An 18,510-nucleotide genomic window follows, 5' to 3' on the forward strand; every position below is an offset into this window, starting at 1 on the left:
TCTGGAATTGTAGTCTTTTTTGAAGGCGAGAAAGTACAAGAACATAGCCTACTATGGAAGATGACTTCAGGGACACGCTATATTAAGAAAAGTGTATTGATTTTTTAAGGTCTATGTTTAAGTGATCAAGATGATTAATTTTAGAGAAAATAATAGAGACAGAAACTGTATAACATAACTAAACTAAAATGGCCGTTGTTATTGGAGTAGAAGCAGCAAAACAACTTTGGTTTGATTTTGTGTGTTTCATGAATATTTGCAGTTGACTGTTTTAATGAAAATACGTGATGATAAGCAGGCCTGGACATGTACATTGACTTCAAAATAAAAATGAAAAAATAAACTCACTCGTGAATGAAAAGTGTGACTGGTCCACAGAAATATCTCTGAGCCGTAACTCGTTATTGCGGTGCATTGTGGGATAGAATGAGTGCATTCGATAGTGTCCACTGTGGTTTCAGACACCACTACAAATGGCTGTCCCCTCAAATAATGCCCTATTTGAGAGACTTTGGAGTCAGCATCTGTATTTAATTTAGCATAGTGTTTGTCTTCACTGTGTATTTTCGCGCCCGTTTGAATATGCCGCCATCTTGTGTTCATCAGCAGTAATTCATCAACATATTGTATCAGTTCTCAGACCACAGAGGGAATTATCCAGGGCATAATTAACTATGAGAAGCTCTTGAGGTTAATAACAGAGGCTGGCCTGCGTATGAATGACGTGCTCAGGATCCTCATCAGCACAGAAAGAGCTGATCCGAGTCAGAGATGGTGATGCGGTCCAAACACACAAACACACGCGTGTTCATCTGAGGATTGAGTCAGCGCTTCGCCTAATGATGAGAACATGCAGAATAAGAGTTTAATAAGACCCCTGAGAGTAAGAGTCTCGTCAGCACTTGACGAGTCAAAGTCAGTTTCCGTTTGGACACACACATTGAGACATACAAAACAAGACCAGAAAACATTTGCGGGGTATGTTGTCACACTTGCCATTAACCCAGTCATGATCTAAGTATGGCAAGCCGTTTTGACTCTTATTCCCAGGATATGAATTCTTGATGTGCAAAGCGTGGGAAGCAGTGGTGTAAAGCGGGCCGCCACGGCCAATCATGCTTCTCTGGCAGACAATCCCATGGACGGGTTTTGGCGGTTGCTAGGCGAACGGGACTTGCCTGACTGCCTTGTGCCAAGTGTAAAGTTTGGTGGAGGGGGGGTTATAGGGTGGGGTTGTTTTTCAGGGGGTTGGCCTCTTAGTTCCAGTGAAAGGAACTCTTAATGCTTCATTTTGGACAATTTCATGCTCCATCACCATAGGCTGCCATTAGAGGTCTGCACAGACACAATAATGTTTTTGTGCTAACGAACATTATTAAAGACCAAATAACATTTCTTCATAACGTTGACAGAACGTTCCCTGTAAGCGGTGAAACAAACTAAAGGCTAAACAACTATGAAACACAACCCAAATCATAAAACCACAGAAACGTAAACGACAACAAATGAATAGTTTAAGCCAATAGAAATACTCCTCCAGTTTTCACTGATCGCTGGACGTTTCACATTATCATTAAATGAGTTTATCGCCACTCATGCATTTAATAATTGATCAAGGATTAAAATCCCAAAGGTCAGAAAATCTGCAAAGTTTAATGGAGCCTGATAACACGAGGCTGCGCATCTGAGCGTGTGCGCTTATATTCAGAGCTGGGGCGAGCGCGCGCGAGACGGACAGACAGACAGATGGGAGACAGATGGACAGACAGATGTGTGACAGATGGACAGACAGATAGACAGACATGTCTGAGGTCCTGACGGTGGATGCTATTCTCTTCGGCCTGCTGGTGTTCTCCGGCATCATAGGAAACATCCTGGTCATCTGTGTGGTGAGAGACACTCAAACTATCATCACATGATGCTGGCAATCAGAATTATGGCTGGAAAAGTAGAAATTATGACATGCTTAGTCATATTTATGAGATGAAAGTATAAATTAGGACATTTTATGAGATAAAAGTATAAATTAGGACATTTAATGAGATGAAAAGTATAAATTATGACATTTAATGAGATGAAAAGTATAAATTAGGACATTTTATGAGATGAAAAGAAGAAATTATGACATTATTAATGAGGTGACAAGTAGAAAAAGTATGATCCAGTCATCTTGAGATGCGAGTGTAAGTCCTCTGGAGACTCATGACGTGTGGTTAGGGTTAGTGTACGTACAAACCCGATTCCAAAAAAGTTGGGACACTGTACAAATTGTGAATAAAAAAGGAATGCAATAATTTACAAATCTCATAAACTTATATTTTATTCACAGTAGAATATAGATAACATATCAAATGCTGAAAGTGAGACATTTTGAAACGTTGTGCCAAATATCGGATCATTTGGGATTTCATGAGAGCTACACATTCCAGAGACGCTGGGACAGGCAGCAATAAGAGGCCGGATGAGTTAAATGTACACATAAGGAACAGCTGGAGGACCAATGTGCCGCTTATTAGGTCAATTATCAACATGATTGGGTATAAAAGAGCCTCTCAGAGTGGCAGTGTCTCTCAGAAGATGGGCAGAGGATCACCAATTCCCCCAATGCTGCGGCGGACAATAGAGGAGCAATATCAGAAAGGAGTTTCTCTGAGAAACACTGCACAGAGTCTGAAGTTATCATCATCTACAGCGCATAATATCATCCAAAGACTCAGAGAATCTGGACCAATCTCTGAGCGTAAGGGTCAAGGGTCAAAACCAAACTGGATGGCCGTGATCTTCAGCCCTTAGACGGCACTGCATCACACACAGGAATGCTACTGTAATGGACATCACAACATGGGCTCAGGAATACTTCCAGAAAACATTGGAGAACACAATCTACCGTGCCATTCACCGTCGCCGGCTAAAACTCTACAGGTCAAAGAAGAAGCCATATCTAAACATGATCCAGAAGCGCAGGCGTTTCCTCTGGGCCAAGGCTCATTTAAAATGGACTGAGGCAAAGTGGAAAACTGATCTGGGGTCAGACGAATCAACATCTGAAGATCTTTTGGGAAAACTGGGACGCCATCCGGACTAAAGAGGACAAGGACAGCCCAAGCTGTTCTCAGCGCTCAGTTCAGAAGCTGATCTCTGATGGTCTGGGGTTCATGAGTGTGTGTGGCATGGGCAGCTTACACATCTGGAAATTTCTAGAGCAGGGGTGGCGAACTCCGGTCCTGGAGAGCCTCAGTCTTGCAGAGTTGAGCTTCAACCCTTATCAAACACACCTGAGCAAGCTAATCAAGGTCTGAAGGTTTAATAGAAAGCTGCAGGCAGGTGAGTTTTTTCAGGGTTGGAACTGAACTCCGCTGGACTGAGGCTCTCCAGGACCGCAGTTCGCCACCCCTGCTCTAGAGCAACATCTGCTCCATCCAGACGGCGTCTCTTTCAGGGAAGACCTTGCTCTCTCCAACATGACAATGCCAGACCACACACTGCATCAGTTACAGCATCATGGCTGTGTAGAAGAAGGATCCGGCACTGAAATGGCCAGCCTGCAGTCCAGATCTTTCACCATTAGAAAACATTTGGAGCATCATAAAGAGGAAGATGCGATAAAGAAGACCTGAGACAGTTGAGCAGCTAGAAGCCTGAATTAGACAAGAATGGACAACATTCCTATTCCTAAACTTGAGCAGCTCGTCTCCTCAGTCCCCAGACGTTTGCAGACTGATATAAAGAGAAGAGGGGATGACACACAGCGGGAAACATGGCCACGGCACAACTTTACTGAGATGTGTTGATGCCCTGAAATTTAATATCAACTTATTTTCCCCTTAAAATTACACATTTTATCAGATTAATCATTTGATACGTCATCTATGTTGTTTAATTCACAGTTTGTATAGAGTCCCAACTTTTTTGGAATCAGGTTCTCACATGACGTGTGTGTGTGTGTGTGTGTGTGTGTGTGTTTGTTTGTGTGTGTGTGTGTGTGTGTGTGTGAGATGGGTAGGTTTAAGGGCAGTGTGTGTGTGTGTGATGGGTAGGTTTAGGGGCAGTGTGTGTGTGTGATGGGTAGGTTTAGGGGCAGTGTGTGTGTGTGTGTGATGGGTAGGTTTAGGGGCAGTGTGTGTGTGTGATGGGTAGGTTTAGGGGCAGTGTGTGTGTGTGTGTGTGTGTGTGTGTGTGTGTGTGTGTGATGGGTAGGTTTAGGGGCAGTGTGTGTGTGTGTGTGTGTGTGTGTGTGTGTGTGTGTGTGTGTGTGTGTGTGTGTGTGTGTGTGTGAGATGGGTAGGTTTAAGGGCAGTGTGTGTGTGTGTGTGTGTGATGGGTAGGTTTAGGGGCAGTGTGTGTGTGTGATGGGTAGGTTTAGGGGCAGTGTGTGTGTGTGTGTGTGTGTGTGTGTGTGTGTGTGTGTGTGTGTGATGGGTAGGTTTAGGGGCAGTGTGTGTGTGTGTGTGTGTGTGTGTGTGTGTGTGTGTGTGTGTGTGTGTGAGATGGGTAGGTTTAAGGGCAGTGTGTGTGTGTGATGGGTAGGTTTAGGGGCAGTGTGTGTGTGTGTGTGTGTGTGTGTGTGTGTGTGTGATGGGTAGGTTTAGGGGCAGTGTGTGTGTGTGTGTGTGTGTGTGTGTGTGTGTGTGTGTGTGTGTGTGTGTGTGTGTGTGTGTGTGTGTGTGTGTGATGGGTAGGTTTAGGGGCAGTGTAAGGGGATTGAATGTACAGTTTGTACAGTATAAAATACATTACGCCTATGGAGAGTCCGCACAATTCACAAAAGCCTAATGTGTGTGTGTGTGTGTGTGTGTGTGTGTGTCAGGTGTTCCAGTGCTCGAAGGACAGCTCCTCGCGTCACCTGCCGCCGTCCGACACCATCCTGGTGCACCTGTGCGTGGCTAACCTGCTGACGTCTGTGTTCCGCACGGTGCCGATCTTCGCGTCGGACCTGGGCCTGGCGGTGCTGCTGCCGGCGGGCTGGTGTGGCGTGTTCATGCTGCTGTGGGTGTGGTGGAGGGCGGTGGGCTGCTGGGCCACACTGGGCCTGAGCGGCTTCCACTGGGCCACGCTGCGGCGCCGGTGCGTCTCCATCGGCCCTCAGGGGCTCCGGCGCGAGCGGCTCCGGGTGTGGGCGGGGCTAGCCGGCGTGTGGGGGGCTAACCTGCTGTTCTCTCTGCCGGCGCTCGTCTACACCACACAGGTCAGTGCCAACGCCACGGTGGAGCTCATGGTGATCAGCTGCACCACGCGCCCCCTGCTGGGCTGCGTGTGGGAGTTCCCCAGCCCGCGTTTAGGCTCCGCCTTCGCCTCCGCGTCGCTGGCGCTGAACGAGGTGCTCCCGCTGGTGCTAATGCTCGGCACCAATCTGGCTACGCTGCACGCGCTGCGGGCTCACATGCGGGCGGTGGCGGTCGCAGCGGAGCACCAGCGGGCCGGCGAGCGGAAGGCGGGTCATGTGATCATGGCTCTGGTGGCTCTGTTCGTGGTTTGCTGGGTTTTGCAGGTCGCCGCCGTCTCCTATTATAACCATAACGGCGGCCGGCACGCCGAGGGCCTGCTGACCGTGGCCCAGTTCTCCGCCTCGCTGTTCGTCGGCTTCAGTCCGATGGTCGTCGCGCTCGGACACGGGAAGCTTCGGAGGCGCATCGGCGCAATCCTGCGGCGGTGGATCCGGCGGCCCGCGGACACACACACGGACAACAGCGCACACACGGCGGAGACGGCCGTGAAGACAATACAGAGCCAGAAGAACTGAGTCTGGACACACACACACACACACACATTTGTTTTTGTGAATTGTTGGGACATTCTATAGAGGTCATGCATTTTATACTGTACAAACTGTACATTCTATCCCCTTACACTGCCCCTAAACCTACCCATCACACACACACACACACACACACACACACACACACACACACACACACACACTACCCATCACAGGAAACATTCTGCAATTTAACATTTTCACAAAAAAAAACTAATTTAGTATGATTATGAATCCATTTACAATTTGGGGATACACACTCACCTAAAGGATTATTAGGAGCACACACTAATGCTGTGTTTGACCCTTTCTCCTCCAGAACTGCCTTAATTCTCCGTGGCATTGATCAACAAGCTGCTGAAAGCATTCTTTAGAAATGTCGGCCCATATTGATAGGAGAGCATCTTGCAGTTGATGGAGATTTGTGGGATGCACATCCAGGGCACGAAGCTCCCGTTCCACCACATCCCAAAGATGCTCTATTGGGTTGAGATCTGGGGACTGTGGCGGCCATTTTAGTTCAGTCAACTCATTGGCATGTTCAAGAAACCAATCTGAAATGATTGGAGCTTTGTGACATGGTGCATTATCCTGCTGGAAGTAGCCATCAGAGGACGGGCACATGGTGGTCATAAAGGGATGGACATGGTCAGAAACAATGCTCAGGTAGGCCGTGGCATTTAAACGATGCCCAATTGGCACTAAGGGGCCTAAAGTGTGCCAAGAAAACATCCCCCACACCATTACACCACCACCACCAGCCTGCACAGTGGGAACAAGGCATGATGGATCCATGTTCTCATTCTGTTTACGCCAAATTCTGACTCTACCATCTGAATGTCTCAACAGAAATCGAGACTCATCAGACCAGGCAACATTTCTCCAGTCTTCAACTGTCCACTATCGGTGAGCTTGTGCAAATTGTCGCCACTTTTTCCTATTTGTAGTGGAGATGAGTGGTACCCGGTGGGGTCTTCTGCTGGTGTAGCCCATCCGCCTCAAGGTTGTGTGTGTTGTGGCTTCACAAATGCTTTGCTGCATACCTCGGTTGTGACGCGTGGTTATTTCAGTCAAAGTTGCTCTTCTATCAGCTTGAATCAGTCGGCCCATTCTCCTCTGACCTCGAGCATCAACAAGGCATTTTCTCCCACAGGACTGCCGCATACTGGATGCTCTTCCCTTTTCACACCATTCTCTGTAAACCCTAGAAATGGTTGTGTGTGTAAATCCCAGTAACTGAGCAGATTGTGAAATACTCAGACCGGCCCGTCTGGCACCAACAACCATGCCACGCTCAAAACGGCTTAAATCACCTTTCTTTCCCATTCTGACATTCAGTCTGGAGTTCAGGAGATTGGCTTGACCAGGACCACACCCCTAAATGCACTGAAGAACTGCCATGTGATTGGCTGATTAGATAATTGCATTAATGGGATATTGGACAGGTGTTCCTAATAATCCTTTAGGTGAGTCTATAACAAGTACACACACACACACACACACACACACACACACACATTTTTACTTTCTCATAAAAACTCCTCCTGTGTGATTTATAAGCCTTTTGTAAAGTGGGGCCATGGGTAATGTCCTCATATTTCACCCTCTCCTGTAATACCTGTGTCATACCCATGGCATTATACACATTTGAGTCCTCACACACACACACACACACACACACACACATTCAGACATGCGGATACGTGTCACACTGATGAGTATGGATGCATAATGTTAACTTTATATGTCTTAGTATATTATGTCCAGCTTATGATATAAATGTTAAAACTGTATGTCCTAATTATCACTGATATTGCCATAATTTTACTTTTTAATCACTTTTTTTTGTCTCTTTCAATTTTTCACTCATAATTTATACGTGTCCTTTAATTTATACAGTATACTATGCCCTCAGTTGAACTTTTTTATGTCATATTTCAACTTTTTTGCCATAATTTAATCTTTTATCTCATCATTTTGATCTTTTGTCCCCTAGTTCTGATATAAAATGTCAAAATGATCACTGTATGTCCAAATTATCACATAATGCTGTAATTTTGATTTTTCAATCTGATATTACTGTATTATTTTTTTGGTCATAATTATGATTTCCCCAAGCATGTGGCATGATGAGCTTCAGGAGATGATGAATGCATTGATCATAAACTCAGGCAATACTGCATAAGTCTGAGCATCTCCAGTGTTTTACTGCGATCAGTCTGGTGTGGACACAAACCTTTCCCTGTAATAACTCTGGTTTATTAATCTCAGCTCATGCCTTGATGTAACCCGTGTGCCTCAGTTTGAGGAAAGTTACACAGGTTCATAGAAAAACTCATAGAAATGAATCTTGGGAGCGCAGACTTCAGCTTGGGCTCATTTTAAAGAAGAGCCGTGGCAGATTATTGTCAAATACGTTTAAAAAGTAAAACCGAAAAAAAAGTTATAGAAGTTTATGAAAATGATTTATGAATAATATTTTATGAAACAATATATATTTTTAAAAACATGTTGAGCTCTAAAACTAGAAAATCAAAGCCATGAATATAAAAAAGCTGTTTTAAATTTGAGGTTGATATCTCAAAAAATGAGCTTTTAGTAAGATTTAGTTTGGGTGCAGTGCCCCCTTTCCCCATTAGAGGCAGCAGAACGCCTCTGGTGCTCAGCGGCTGGGTTTGGGGTGTCACACACACACACACACACACACACACACACAGTTAGCGCTGCATCATTTATTAAACTGGCTTTATAAGCATAAACACAAACAGGAATAACGTGAGTACTTGTGAAGGATTTGCTTTATACACCAAACCTGGAAAACAGATCCATCTGGTGAAAAATGTAAAAATTAACATTCTGAAGCTTTGCCAACAGAATAAAAGCTTATTAACAAAGATTGCATACGGCAACGGGATTAAAAATAGCAGTTTTAATGTGGACATTAGTGTCCAAAGGGCCGAGTGTAAGCATTTTGTGCAAAACATATTTTACAAGGAAATGTCGGTTAAATATTGCAGTTCCAGTGAATATACACACCTTCAGCAGCTTCAGCATTACCACAGGCAGAGATCAACACCAACACTGACCAGGAGAAAAGGCCCACACACACACACACACACACACACACACACACACACGCGTGTTTAGTTCATCCGGATGTCCCCAGCCGCGACAGGACGGTCTTTATGAACGCTCGCAGCTTGCGATGTCCGACGGCGAGGACGACTGGCGAGAGCGCGATGAAGCTCATGTTGGCGAAGCGAGCCACGATCAGCAGGAACTCGGTGGACGAGCCGCGGTTATAGTTGAAGTAGTTCACCGAGATCACGTTCGTCCCCCACGAGGAGATGAAGAGGATGTTGAGCGCCAGGATCACCTGAACACACACACACACACACACACACCTCTGTTAGCAGCTCTTCATCGGCTCAGTTTACCCACGTTTCCCACCTCATCAGATCTGGCAGACTCCAGGCTGGGATTGGTCAATAATGTTCTGCTAAAGGCCCTAAACATCTACTGGAGGATCTCATCAGTGCACTGCTAATCTCCCATAATGCATTACTGTAGAGGAGTGTCTTTCTCAGACAGAAGGGATCTCTGACTGCTAATCTCCCATAATGCATTACTGTAGAGGAGTGTCTTTCTCAGACAGAAGGGATCTCTGACTGCTAATATCCCATAATGCATTACTGTAGAGGAGTGTCTTTCTCAGACAGAAGGGATCTCTGATTGCTAATATCCCATAATGCATTACTGTAGAGGAGTGTCTTTCTCAGACAGAAGGGATCTCTGACTGCTAATATCCCATAATGCATTACTGTAGAGGAGTGTCTTTCTCAGAGACAAGGGATCTCAATTTCAACTTTTATCCCATAATTTTGACTTTTTGTGCCATAATTTCAATTTTTATCCCATAATTTTGACTTTTTGTGCCATAATTTCAATTTTTTCCCCATAATTTTGACTTTTTGTGCCATAATTTCAACTTTTATCCCATAATTTTGACTTTTTGTGCCATAATTTCAATTTTTATCTCATCATTTCCACTTTTTGTGCCATAATTTCAATTTTTATCCCATAATTTTGACTTTTTGTGCCATAATTTCAATTTTTATCCCATAATTTTGACTTTTTGTGCCATAATTTCAATTTTTATCCCATAATTTTGACTTTTTGTGCCATAATTTCAATTTTTTCCCCATAATTTTGACTTTTTGTGCCATAATTTCAACTTTTATCCCATAATTTTGACTTTTTGTGCCATAATTTCAATTTTTATCTCATCATTTCACTTTTTGTGCCATAATTTCAATTTTTATCCCATAATTCTGACTTTTTGTGCCATAATTTCAATTTTTATCCCATAATTCTGACTTTTTGTGCCATAATTTCAACTTTTATCCCATAATTCTGACTTTTTGTGCCATAATTTCAATTTTTTCCCCATAATTTTGACTTTTTGTGCCATAATTTCAATTTTTATCCCATAATTTTGACTTTTTGTGCCATAATTTCAATTTTTTCCCCATAATTTTGACTTTTTGTGCCATAATTTCAATTTTTATCCCATAATTTTGACTTTTTGTGCCATAATTTCAACTTTTATCCCATAATTTTGACTTTTTGTGCCATAATTTCAATTTTTATCTCATAATTTTCACTTTGTATACCCTAATTATCACTGATATTGGCATAACTTTGACTTTTTAATCTTATAATTATGATTTTTTTGTCAGTTTAAAATTTTCACCTCATAATTTATTTTAAGCATTTCCTAATTGTAACTTTTGATGTCATAATTATCAGTATATTATTAGTATGTTCTAATTTAGACTTTTTGTCAATTTCAACTTTTACTTTTTATGTCGTAGTTATGATATATATACGTTGTATGTCCTAATTATCACTGATATTCCCATTATGCCATAATTTTAATACTCATTATTACGACGTTGTGTGTCTTTTCATCTCATAACTGAAAGTCGTAATTTAGATTTTGACCTTTTTAAGTTTTACGTAATTTAATAATGAGATCTTGTTGTAATCGTGGCAGTTGGAGACTCACGTGTTGTGATGGAAGTGATATTGTGACAGAAATGTATTCCTAAAAAAAAAGTGTGATATTAACTTCAAATTTGGCACACAACTCCGTTGGACACATGGCTTTGATATTCTCCCAATTTTGGTCAAATGTATTGAGTTAAAATATTTGTTTAATATATATTTAGTTCAGTTTGTTTGCTTTACAGTAGACGTCTTTGCTCTTTAATCATTGGATGTGTTTCCACTTCTGCAGTGCGTCTCTATGAACAGAACCAACATTAGGTCCCGTTCAGCAGGTACTCACTTTAGCTGCCCGCCGCTCCGCAGGGATCCGGGTCACCACCGGAGCATCCTGGCTCTTCTTGGCATTGTTCCGCGCGTGTCCGTGAGTGTAAAGCGTCAGCAGCGAGCCCAGGTTAGTGATGTTCATCAGGCAGATGGGAATGGCCTCATGGATCACCATGGAGGAGGTGGCGAAGGCCAGGCCGCTGTAGGCCGACGGGAAGTCCCAGATACAGCCCATTAGAGGCCGAGTCGTGCTGCTCACCAACATCAGCGTCTGGATGAGGGGTCGAAGGTCAAACCAGAATCAACGACATTCAAGCAGAATTTTCTATTATAATTTATACATCGCAATATATATCGTTATCGCAAGAGGCTGCAATGTATATCGCAATATGGCCATATCGCCCAACATGTTGCTCATCAAACCCCAGACTGACCTCGGTGGAGTTCTCGTCGCCGTTCTTGGAGAAGATGAACGCTGGGATGGCGTAGATCAGATTGAGGCTCCAGACGAGGCTGAAGCCGAAGATGAGGGATCGGGGGGGTCCTCGAGGGCCGTGGAGGCTGATGACGGGCGGAGCGACGCGGCGAAGCGTCTGAAAGTGGAAGGCGCTCAGGAAGAACGTGGACCAAACGTTTGCGGAGCGGAGCCAAACCCAGATGCCCATCATGAGGTGACACATATCTCTCGTGAGGAAGATCTGCGAGGAAAACACTCGTCATTAGCGGTTCTGAGAGCAAACACTACGGCTGGGCAAAAACATTGATTTTATGATTAACCTCTTAAACACCAGGGCCATTTTTTGGGGATTTCCGCCTGGATTTGGCCGACCCAAATTGAAAAGCCTCCCACACACACACATACAGTGGTCTCTAGGTTCATAATGTGGGGGTCATTTTACAGGAAACCCTTTAAAGGGGGGGTGAAACACTCAGTTTCAGTCAGTGTCATGTCAATCTTGAGTACCTATAGAGTAGCATTGCATCCTGCATATCTCCGAAAAGTCTTTATTTTTTTAATAATTATATAAGAAAGATGCGCTGTTCCGAGTCTTTCCGAAAAAAGCTGAGCGGGTGGGGGCGTGTCGTGTGGGCGGAGCTAAATAATGACGTGTGCGCGCTGCTGCTATTGTGTTGAGTCGAGTGCGTCGTAAAGCTGTGTCATCCCTAACAGCGGGAAAAAACTTTATTCAAAATAAAAATATGGCTTTTAATCAGATACAGCCATACATCTATGATCCGGAATCAGACCCAGAGGCTGCAGTTGAACAGGAGCAGCAGCAAAAACGACTAGAGCAGGACGTCTCTATGTGGGACAAGTTATACACTAACTATATAATATGCTGAGCGGCTTGTGTTATTTACATATTTATACTTGAATTATATCGTCGTATTTTTGTCTTTGAAGGTGTACATGTGGGAAGTGCAGTTGTGCACGTGTGTGTGTGTGTGTTTACGCGTGGTTTGTGTAGACAGTAAGCGGACTGGTTTTGCACCGCAGGCTAAGTTAGTGTTTACATAGAAAGACACGGAATAGTAGCGCATTTGAATGAAGAAGCGCGCTTATTTAGTTCAACATATTTCCCCCCTCTTTGTGTATTGTTGTTTGGAGTGCTTTTACAATACACAAACATAAAGTTACACATATAGTGGCCAGCTAAACAAATGTACACGCACTACACATCGCATGCTCCATTGATCAATTAACTATACGTGATCATGTTTGGGCTACTTGATGAGCATAGGCAAAAACACAGACATTTGAAGCAGTCTCACTCACCGCCTGCGGTTCTAACGTTGGGACCTTTATCGTTGGGACTGCTCCATCCTTCAGCATTAGGCGATCGGGAAAATCCGGCGTCGAGCTGGGCCTTGTTTATGAAACAGTCGGCACCGAAATGCAGCGAACAGATATAAACATTCGCGCAACTCAGTTGCTGATCCGGAAAAGCAAATTACATCCACTGTTGCCTTACCGCGGGGTTTTAGAGAATCTGTGCAGGACTGTCTTGGTCTGGCAACCAAAAACGCACTTTTTTGATGACATTGTTAATTTCTTGAAGTCACATCACCTGTGCAGCGCAGCCTACGAGCCAGCGCTTTGATGGGCGTAGGCTGTTGCTTTCGCTCTCTCTCTCTCTCTCTCTCTCTCTCTCTCTCTCTCTCTCTCTCTCTCTCTCTCTCTCTCTCTCTCTCTCTCTCTCTCTCTCTCTCTCTCTCTCCCTCGCTCTCTCTCACGCGCTTCCGGTAGAATTGTCCGTAAGGCCCATACAAGGAAATTCCGCCCCCATTAACGTCAAAGGGGACGCATGATCTCAAAAAACTTGCCGAAACTTATGACTAACCGGAAGTAGTATTTTTGACAAAGAAATACTCCCATTAAACGTCCACCTTAACTTTTGAAACTTTGTCTATGTTTAGTATGGGATTCCAAGTCTTTAACAGTGTAAAAAGATCAGAATGCATGAAACAGCATTTCACCGCCCCTTTAAAGTTACATAAAACACTGCTAAAAGTGATGAACATGTAAGCATACCCCCCAAAAATTAGGCGCTTTTTGATTTTTTACTATAAATTCATTTGTGAAAGTGTGTATCCTGTGTGCTCTAGGACCCTGCAGACAGTTTGGGCTGCTTCCACTAAACAGTATGAAAAACATTTAAACTGTTAGATAAATAGTAAGTGTAACATTTTAAATACAACATTGTTTCCAAATTTAAATTGGATATACTTAATGCTGGACGTATAAACCTGAAGGTGTTCAATTAAAAAATACTTGTATAAGCAACTTTCACAATAAATGAATGTCAGCAGCTTACGCACCGCATTAAGAATACAGCTCCACGAACCCATGAGCGAGATAAAGGCGACTATAGTGAGAAAAACTCACTAGCAAGATACAAAGCAGACATATACGATTCTGAAAGGGAAACACGCTGAGAAACATGTAGAAATTAAACGACATTATCCATTTCTGCTTTGCCTTTTAATCATCTGAAAATGTTCTGGAGGACCCCAGACCCCAGTTTGAAAACCCCTGGACTAGACAACATATACTCACATGTTCATCACTTTTAGCAGTGTTTTGTGTAACTTTAAAGGGTTTCCTGTAAAATGACACCACCATTATGAACCTAGACACCTGTGTGTGTGTGTGTGTGTGGGAGGCTTTTCAATTTGGGTCGGCCGAATCCAGGCGGAGATGACCCCAGAGTAATTTAGTGTAAATACGTTACTGTGTAAAACAAGTGCCAAAATGAAGCATATCTCCAGAAAGAAGAGACTCTAGGCTTTCAAATGAGCTCAGAGCTCCTCCACAGACATTTAACATTGCAAGTATACACATGAGGATGCCTGTACAGGGGCCGTAGGAGGTTACGTTTTTAAAATCTGGTCAATTCAGAATCGATTCTCAAAGGCCTTGAATCTATTTTTTTCCATATTAATTTCCACTAACATTGAACATAAGATTAACTTGAATCTAATGACTAGTCTTCTCCACTAGATGTCACCCATTTGCCTTGCGCGACACACTACTTGTGTCCAGGAATGAACGCGCTTCTCGTGTATGAAAAAGTAAATGCACACGACGGGCGGCAAAAACACAAGAAAAGCTTGTCGGGTACTGAAAATTATCCAATATCCTTTTTATGTTTTAGAATAAATATATCAAAATATCCATAAAATACTTCTCAGATAATTTTTAAAAAATAAAGTTACATTAAAATTGTATTTAATAATTGTTTGGATTTGAAATATAGAGTTGGGTTCTGATTTAATGTGCCCAGGTGTAGCTAAAATAAAAAGAGTTTAATATACAAGTTTGTGGCTCTTCATTTCTGTTTAATTACCCACTTGTAAACTTATGTTCAATGTTCTTATTTTTAATAAATAGTATTTGTATTATATCTATATTCTTTGAGTTGAATCGAGAATCAAAAATCAAATCGATTTGAGTTTGTGAATCGAAATCGAATGGGAACTGAATCGATACCCAGCCCTAGTAAACACTAAGAGTGGAAACACAGAACCCTTCCCAACACAAACACAACTAATCTCTGGCAACAGCTCTTGATTAGAGCCTAAATGGGACTTTTGTTGGTTCTGATTGTTCTGAACAATCGATAACTCTGACCGACTCAAGACCCATGAAAGACGTGAAACAAACTAGGGCTGTGCGATACTGAAGAAAAATGCTATATGCGATACCATGTTAAATAATGCGATATGCGATACAATATTGCTATTAGTGTGTAAAATCTATTTAAATTACATTAAAAAAAAATAATAAATCTGAGAATTTATGTTTCACATTCTTTCTGGGGAAAGAAAGCATCGCTACAACTTCTTAAAGTGACTAGAAGAGTTTTAGCAAAAATATATGTCTCAAATCTGACAAAATAGTTTTACTATCAATGTAAACAAACCAAAAAAATGTAATGCAGACACGAAACTGAACTGAAGGGACCACGCGCTTTCAGAGAGGCGACTTGCGCACGTTTCGGTGTGTGTCAGACAGTGCGAGACTGCGAGTAGTTGTTTTTCGCAAGTTATTGCGTTTAATAACTCTTTAAACATTTAATAATTCTTTTTAACATCAAGCAAGTCACATATGACAAATTCGTGTGCCCACTCTATTCTCTGCTCTGTGTCACAGCTACGACCTAAAAGAGACACTTTTCACAATGTTGAAGTAGCCTATTAAAATCATTTAGGTATTGCGTGCCGTTATGCATATTGCGATATATATTTCGATATATTGTGCAGCCCTAAAATAAACCAGGTTGGGTTCTTACTCGTCCATGGGCGTCGGAATCATTGTGTGTGTGTGGCACAAGACCCACCCACTTTTTACGACCAATGGTATTGGACCCACTCACTTTTATCGTCTGTAATTCAGCTCATGTCTGTTTATCCCTAATCAATAAACACTTATTATTAAACACGTTAGACGCTTTATTTCCATTTTTCTAATATTTTCTACATTTTTATTGAAAATAAATGCCTTTGCGATCTGATATGTGAAGGGGAAAGGAGTAGAGCGAGTTCGGCAAAAGGCGGATTCGAACCTCTGATTGATTTGCGTCTAAACTTGATGCCGTGCGTCTCTCACCGCTAGACTATAGCTACAGTAAATAACTCACTGATTTCCGTAAATTTGTCTGGCCCAATCAATCATTTAGTAAACGGCGGTATATTTGTATTTCATGTAAATTGTATCTAGCTTTACTCCATTAAAAAAAAAACTCTGAGAGCGGACCTAGCCATTTTTTATTTGCTTCCGAAGCCCATGCACTCATTTGGCTGAAGAGATTGAACCCATCTCCATACCTCAACGTCTATCCTTTCATTAACAGTTACGAATCCAACCAAAAGTCCGTCCACTGGGTAATTCAGCCGTACCTCCATTCCCAGGTCGGACACCATCACGACCGTATTTCTCACCAACGACACCATCAGGTTGGAGAACGCCATGTTAACCAAGATCACATCTGAGCTCCGGACGACTCCCGGCTCCCGAAGAAGGCTTTCGCCGACCACTGCGATGACCGTAGTGTTCCCAAGATTGCCCAACATCACCAGGATGACGTAAAGGGCGAAGTAGAAGGGGGATGAAGAAATGCGCTGACCAAGGCTTGGGGTTTTTCTTTGAGGCGCCATGAGTCTTCAATCATAAGCTTCTCTCAGAACGTCTCAGTGATGTTGTACGTTCTCCATCCCAACGCCTCCCTCTCCACCCAACGCAAGCCCCTTTTATGGACCATGGTTACCAAATAGATCTCAACCCAAAACAACATCCGCTGCACTCTGGTCCTGCTGTCATAGGAGAAGACGCGGTGAATGGCAGGTCAGATTCCACCAGAGATATGGATGTTTTGGGACACATGAGCTGAACTTGCATCTTTACACACTATGGGATTAACGATCCCCACCAGGTTAATTAAACGCTCACTAGTTAGCAGCCTAATTCATTAGTAAGCCCACCACAATTCCACAGAGTCAGGGTCCAAAAAAAAGCCATACACTTGGAGTTGTGCCTTAACAACTTTAGTTTGTCTTTAGTTCTTCGTACACTGCAAAAAATGCTCTTCTTACGCAGTAATTTTGTCTTGTTTCTAGTCTAAATATCTAACAATTCTTAAATCAAGATGCATTTACTAGATAAGTAAAATGACATTTTGAAAAATGATATTTTTTCTTGTTTTATTGAAAATAAAATCTAAATGACCCAAACAGAAATAAGATTATTTTTCTCACTCCATTGGCAGATTATTTAGCTTGTTTTAAGCAAAAACTCTCTTCATTTTTATATTTTTCCCCAGAAAACAAGAAAAAATGTTGTTTTACTGATCTATTAAACGAATCTTGATCTAAGAATATTTAGATATTTAGACTGGAAACAAGAAAAAAATATTAAATAAGAACATTTTTTGCAGTGTACATTCTAGTCGATCATCTTGAACACAAACTATCACGGCGATTATTACGATGACTTCTTGGCTCTTTCCCCACTGTTAGTGTTTGTCCAAGAGAAAGACACACCATGACCTCTGACCTGAAAGACATACAGAGAGATCTGAATCTGAGAGAAACACATTTATATTCATATAAACATTGCAACAGTTAAATACTTAGTTTTTAGTATGGCAATTTGCAATACATCACAACACGCCACTCATTTCCGGCACACAAGGGTAAAAAAGATTTGAATAAAGTCATAATTAGGAATATGAGATGAAAAGTCAAAATTATGACATACTAACCCGATATTATGACATTAAAAGTCATAATGTCTGACTTTGCTAGACATGCACCTCATGATTTACAAAAGCATTTTTTTCTGAACGAGCTACCATGCGACCCTGCAGAAGGTAAGAGGTTTGTGGATGGATGGATATACGCTGATTTATTGCGATGTAAAGTTGTGTAAATAGGTAAACTAATTTAGTCAATAAAGCGCGAAACTGCACGCGACCTTTAAACGGCAAAGAAACGCCTTTTAAATGTTTCAAAAGTTTTATCAAAGTAAAATACTAATGATGAATGTTCTTGAGTTGTAAGAGACTGTAATTCGTATGAGTCGCTCGCTATAACGCGTTGTATTTAGTCAGAGACATCAGGCAATATTTACCTCAGAGAGCGCAGGAGAGTTTCCCGCCGACAGACGTCACACGTCACAGAGATAATAAAAATAAATAAAAAAACACGACTAAAGTTATTACGATAATATTCTTGTAAGGTTTGGATATTCTTAATATAGTGTAAAATAGGAGCAAATTCATTCAAAATTAATATGAACCACAAATAGAAACAGTATTCTTATTTAATTAATAATAAAGTTCATTCTTCAGCATATCAGTTATCAGGTTACACTGTGCTGTGATAATGTTGTTTTACGATCGCTAGGTGGCAGTAGACACTCA

At 42.2% G+C, this 18,510-nt stretch overlaps 2 protein-coding genes across 2 annotated transcripts; one reads left to right on the forward strand and one right to left on the reverse strand.

Moving 5' to 3' along the window:
* Positions 1-1,703: 1,703 nt before the first annotated feature.
* On the forward strand, positions 1,704-5,740 carry ora4 (olfactory receptor class A related 4). Its single transcript, XM_067416547.1, has 2 exons — positions 1,704-1,889; positions 4,808-5,740. Exons 1-2 carry the CDS (start codon positions 1,803-1,805, stop codon positions 5,738-5,740), a joined length of 1,020 nt encoding a protein of 339 aa, XP_067272648.1. The 5' UTR covers positions 1,704-1,802.
* Positions 5,741-8,875: 3,135 nt separating this feature from the next.
* LOC137039860 (olfactory receptor class A-like protein 4) lies at positions 8,876-18,242 on the reverse strand. The gene is made up of 5 exons (XM_067415145.1): positions 18,219-18,242; positions 16,490-17,642; positions 11,524-11,787; positions 11,106-11,360; positions 8,876-9,131 (listed from the first exon to the last, which is right to left on the reverse strand). Exons 2-5 carry the CDS (start codon positions 16,745-16,747, stop codon positions 8,904-8,906), a joined length of 1,005 nt encoding a protein of 334 aa, XP_067271246.1. The 5' UTR covers positions 16,748-17,642; positions 18,219-18,242; the 3' UTR covers positions 8,876-8,903.
* Positions 18,243-18,510: the final 268 nt, after the last annotated feature.

The sequence above is a fragment of the Pseudorasbora parva genome, chromosome 14, assembly GCF_024679245.1.
Source record: "Pseudorasbora parva isolate DD20220531a chromosome 14, ASM2467924v1, whole genome shotgun sequence".
NCBI lineage: Eukaryota > Metazoa > Chordata > Actinopteri > Cypriniformes > Gobionidae > Pseudorasbora > Pseudorasbora parva.

What these genes read in the sequence shown, in the direction of transcription:
- ora4 (XM_067416547.1), top strand. Translation starts at nt 1,803, where the DNA reads ATGTCTGAGGTCCTGACGGTGGATGCTATTCTCTTCGGCCTGCTGGTG. An exon ending in ACATCCTGGTCATCTGTGTG is followed by an intron (nt 1,890 to 4,807) that starts GTGAGAGACACT and finishes TGTGTGTGTCAG; the next exon opens with GTGTTCCAGTGCTCGAAGGA.
- LOC137039860 (XM_067415145.1), bottom strand. Translation starts at nt 16,747, where the DNA reads ATGGCGCCTCAAAGAAAAACCCCAAGCCTTGGTCAGCGCATTTCTTCA. An exon ending in TGTCCGACCTGGGAATGGAG is followed by an intron (nt 11,788 to 16,489) that starts GTACGGCTGAAT and finishes TTTTCCTCGCAG; the next exon opens with ATCTTCCTCACGAGAGATAT. An exon ending in GCGACGAGAACTCCACCGAG is followed by an intron (nt 11,361 to 11,523) that starts GTCAGTCTGGGG and finishes CCCCTCATCCAG; the next exon opens with ACGCTGATGTTGGTGAGCAG.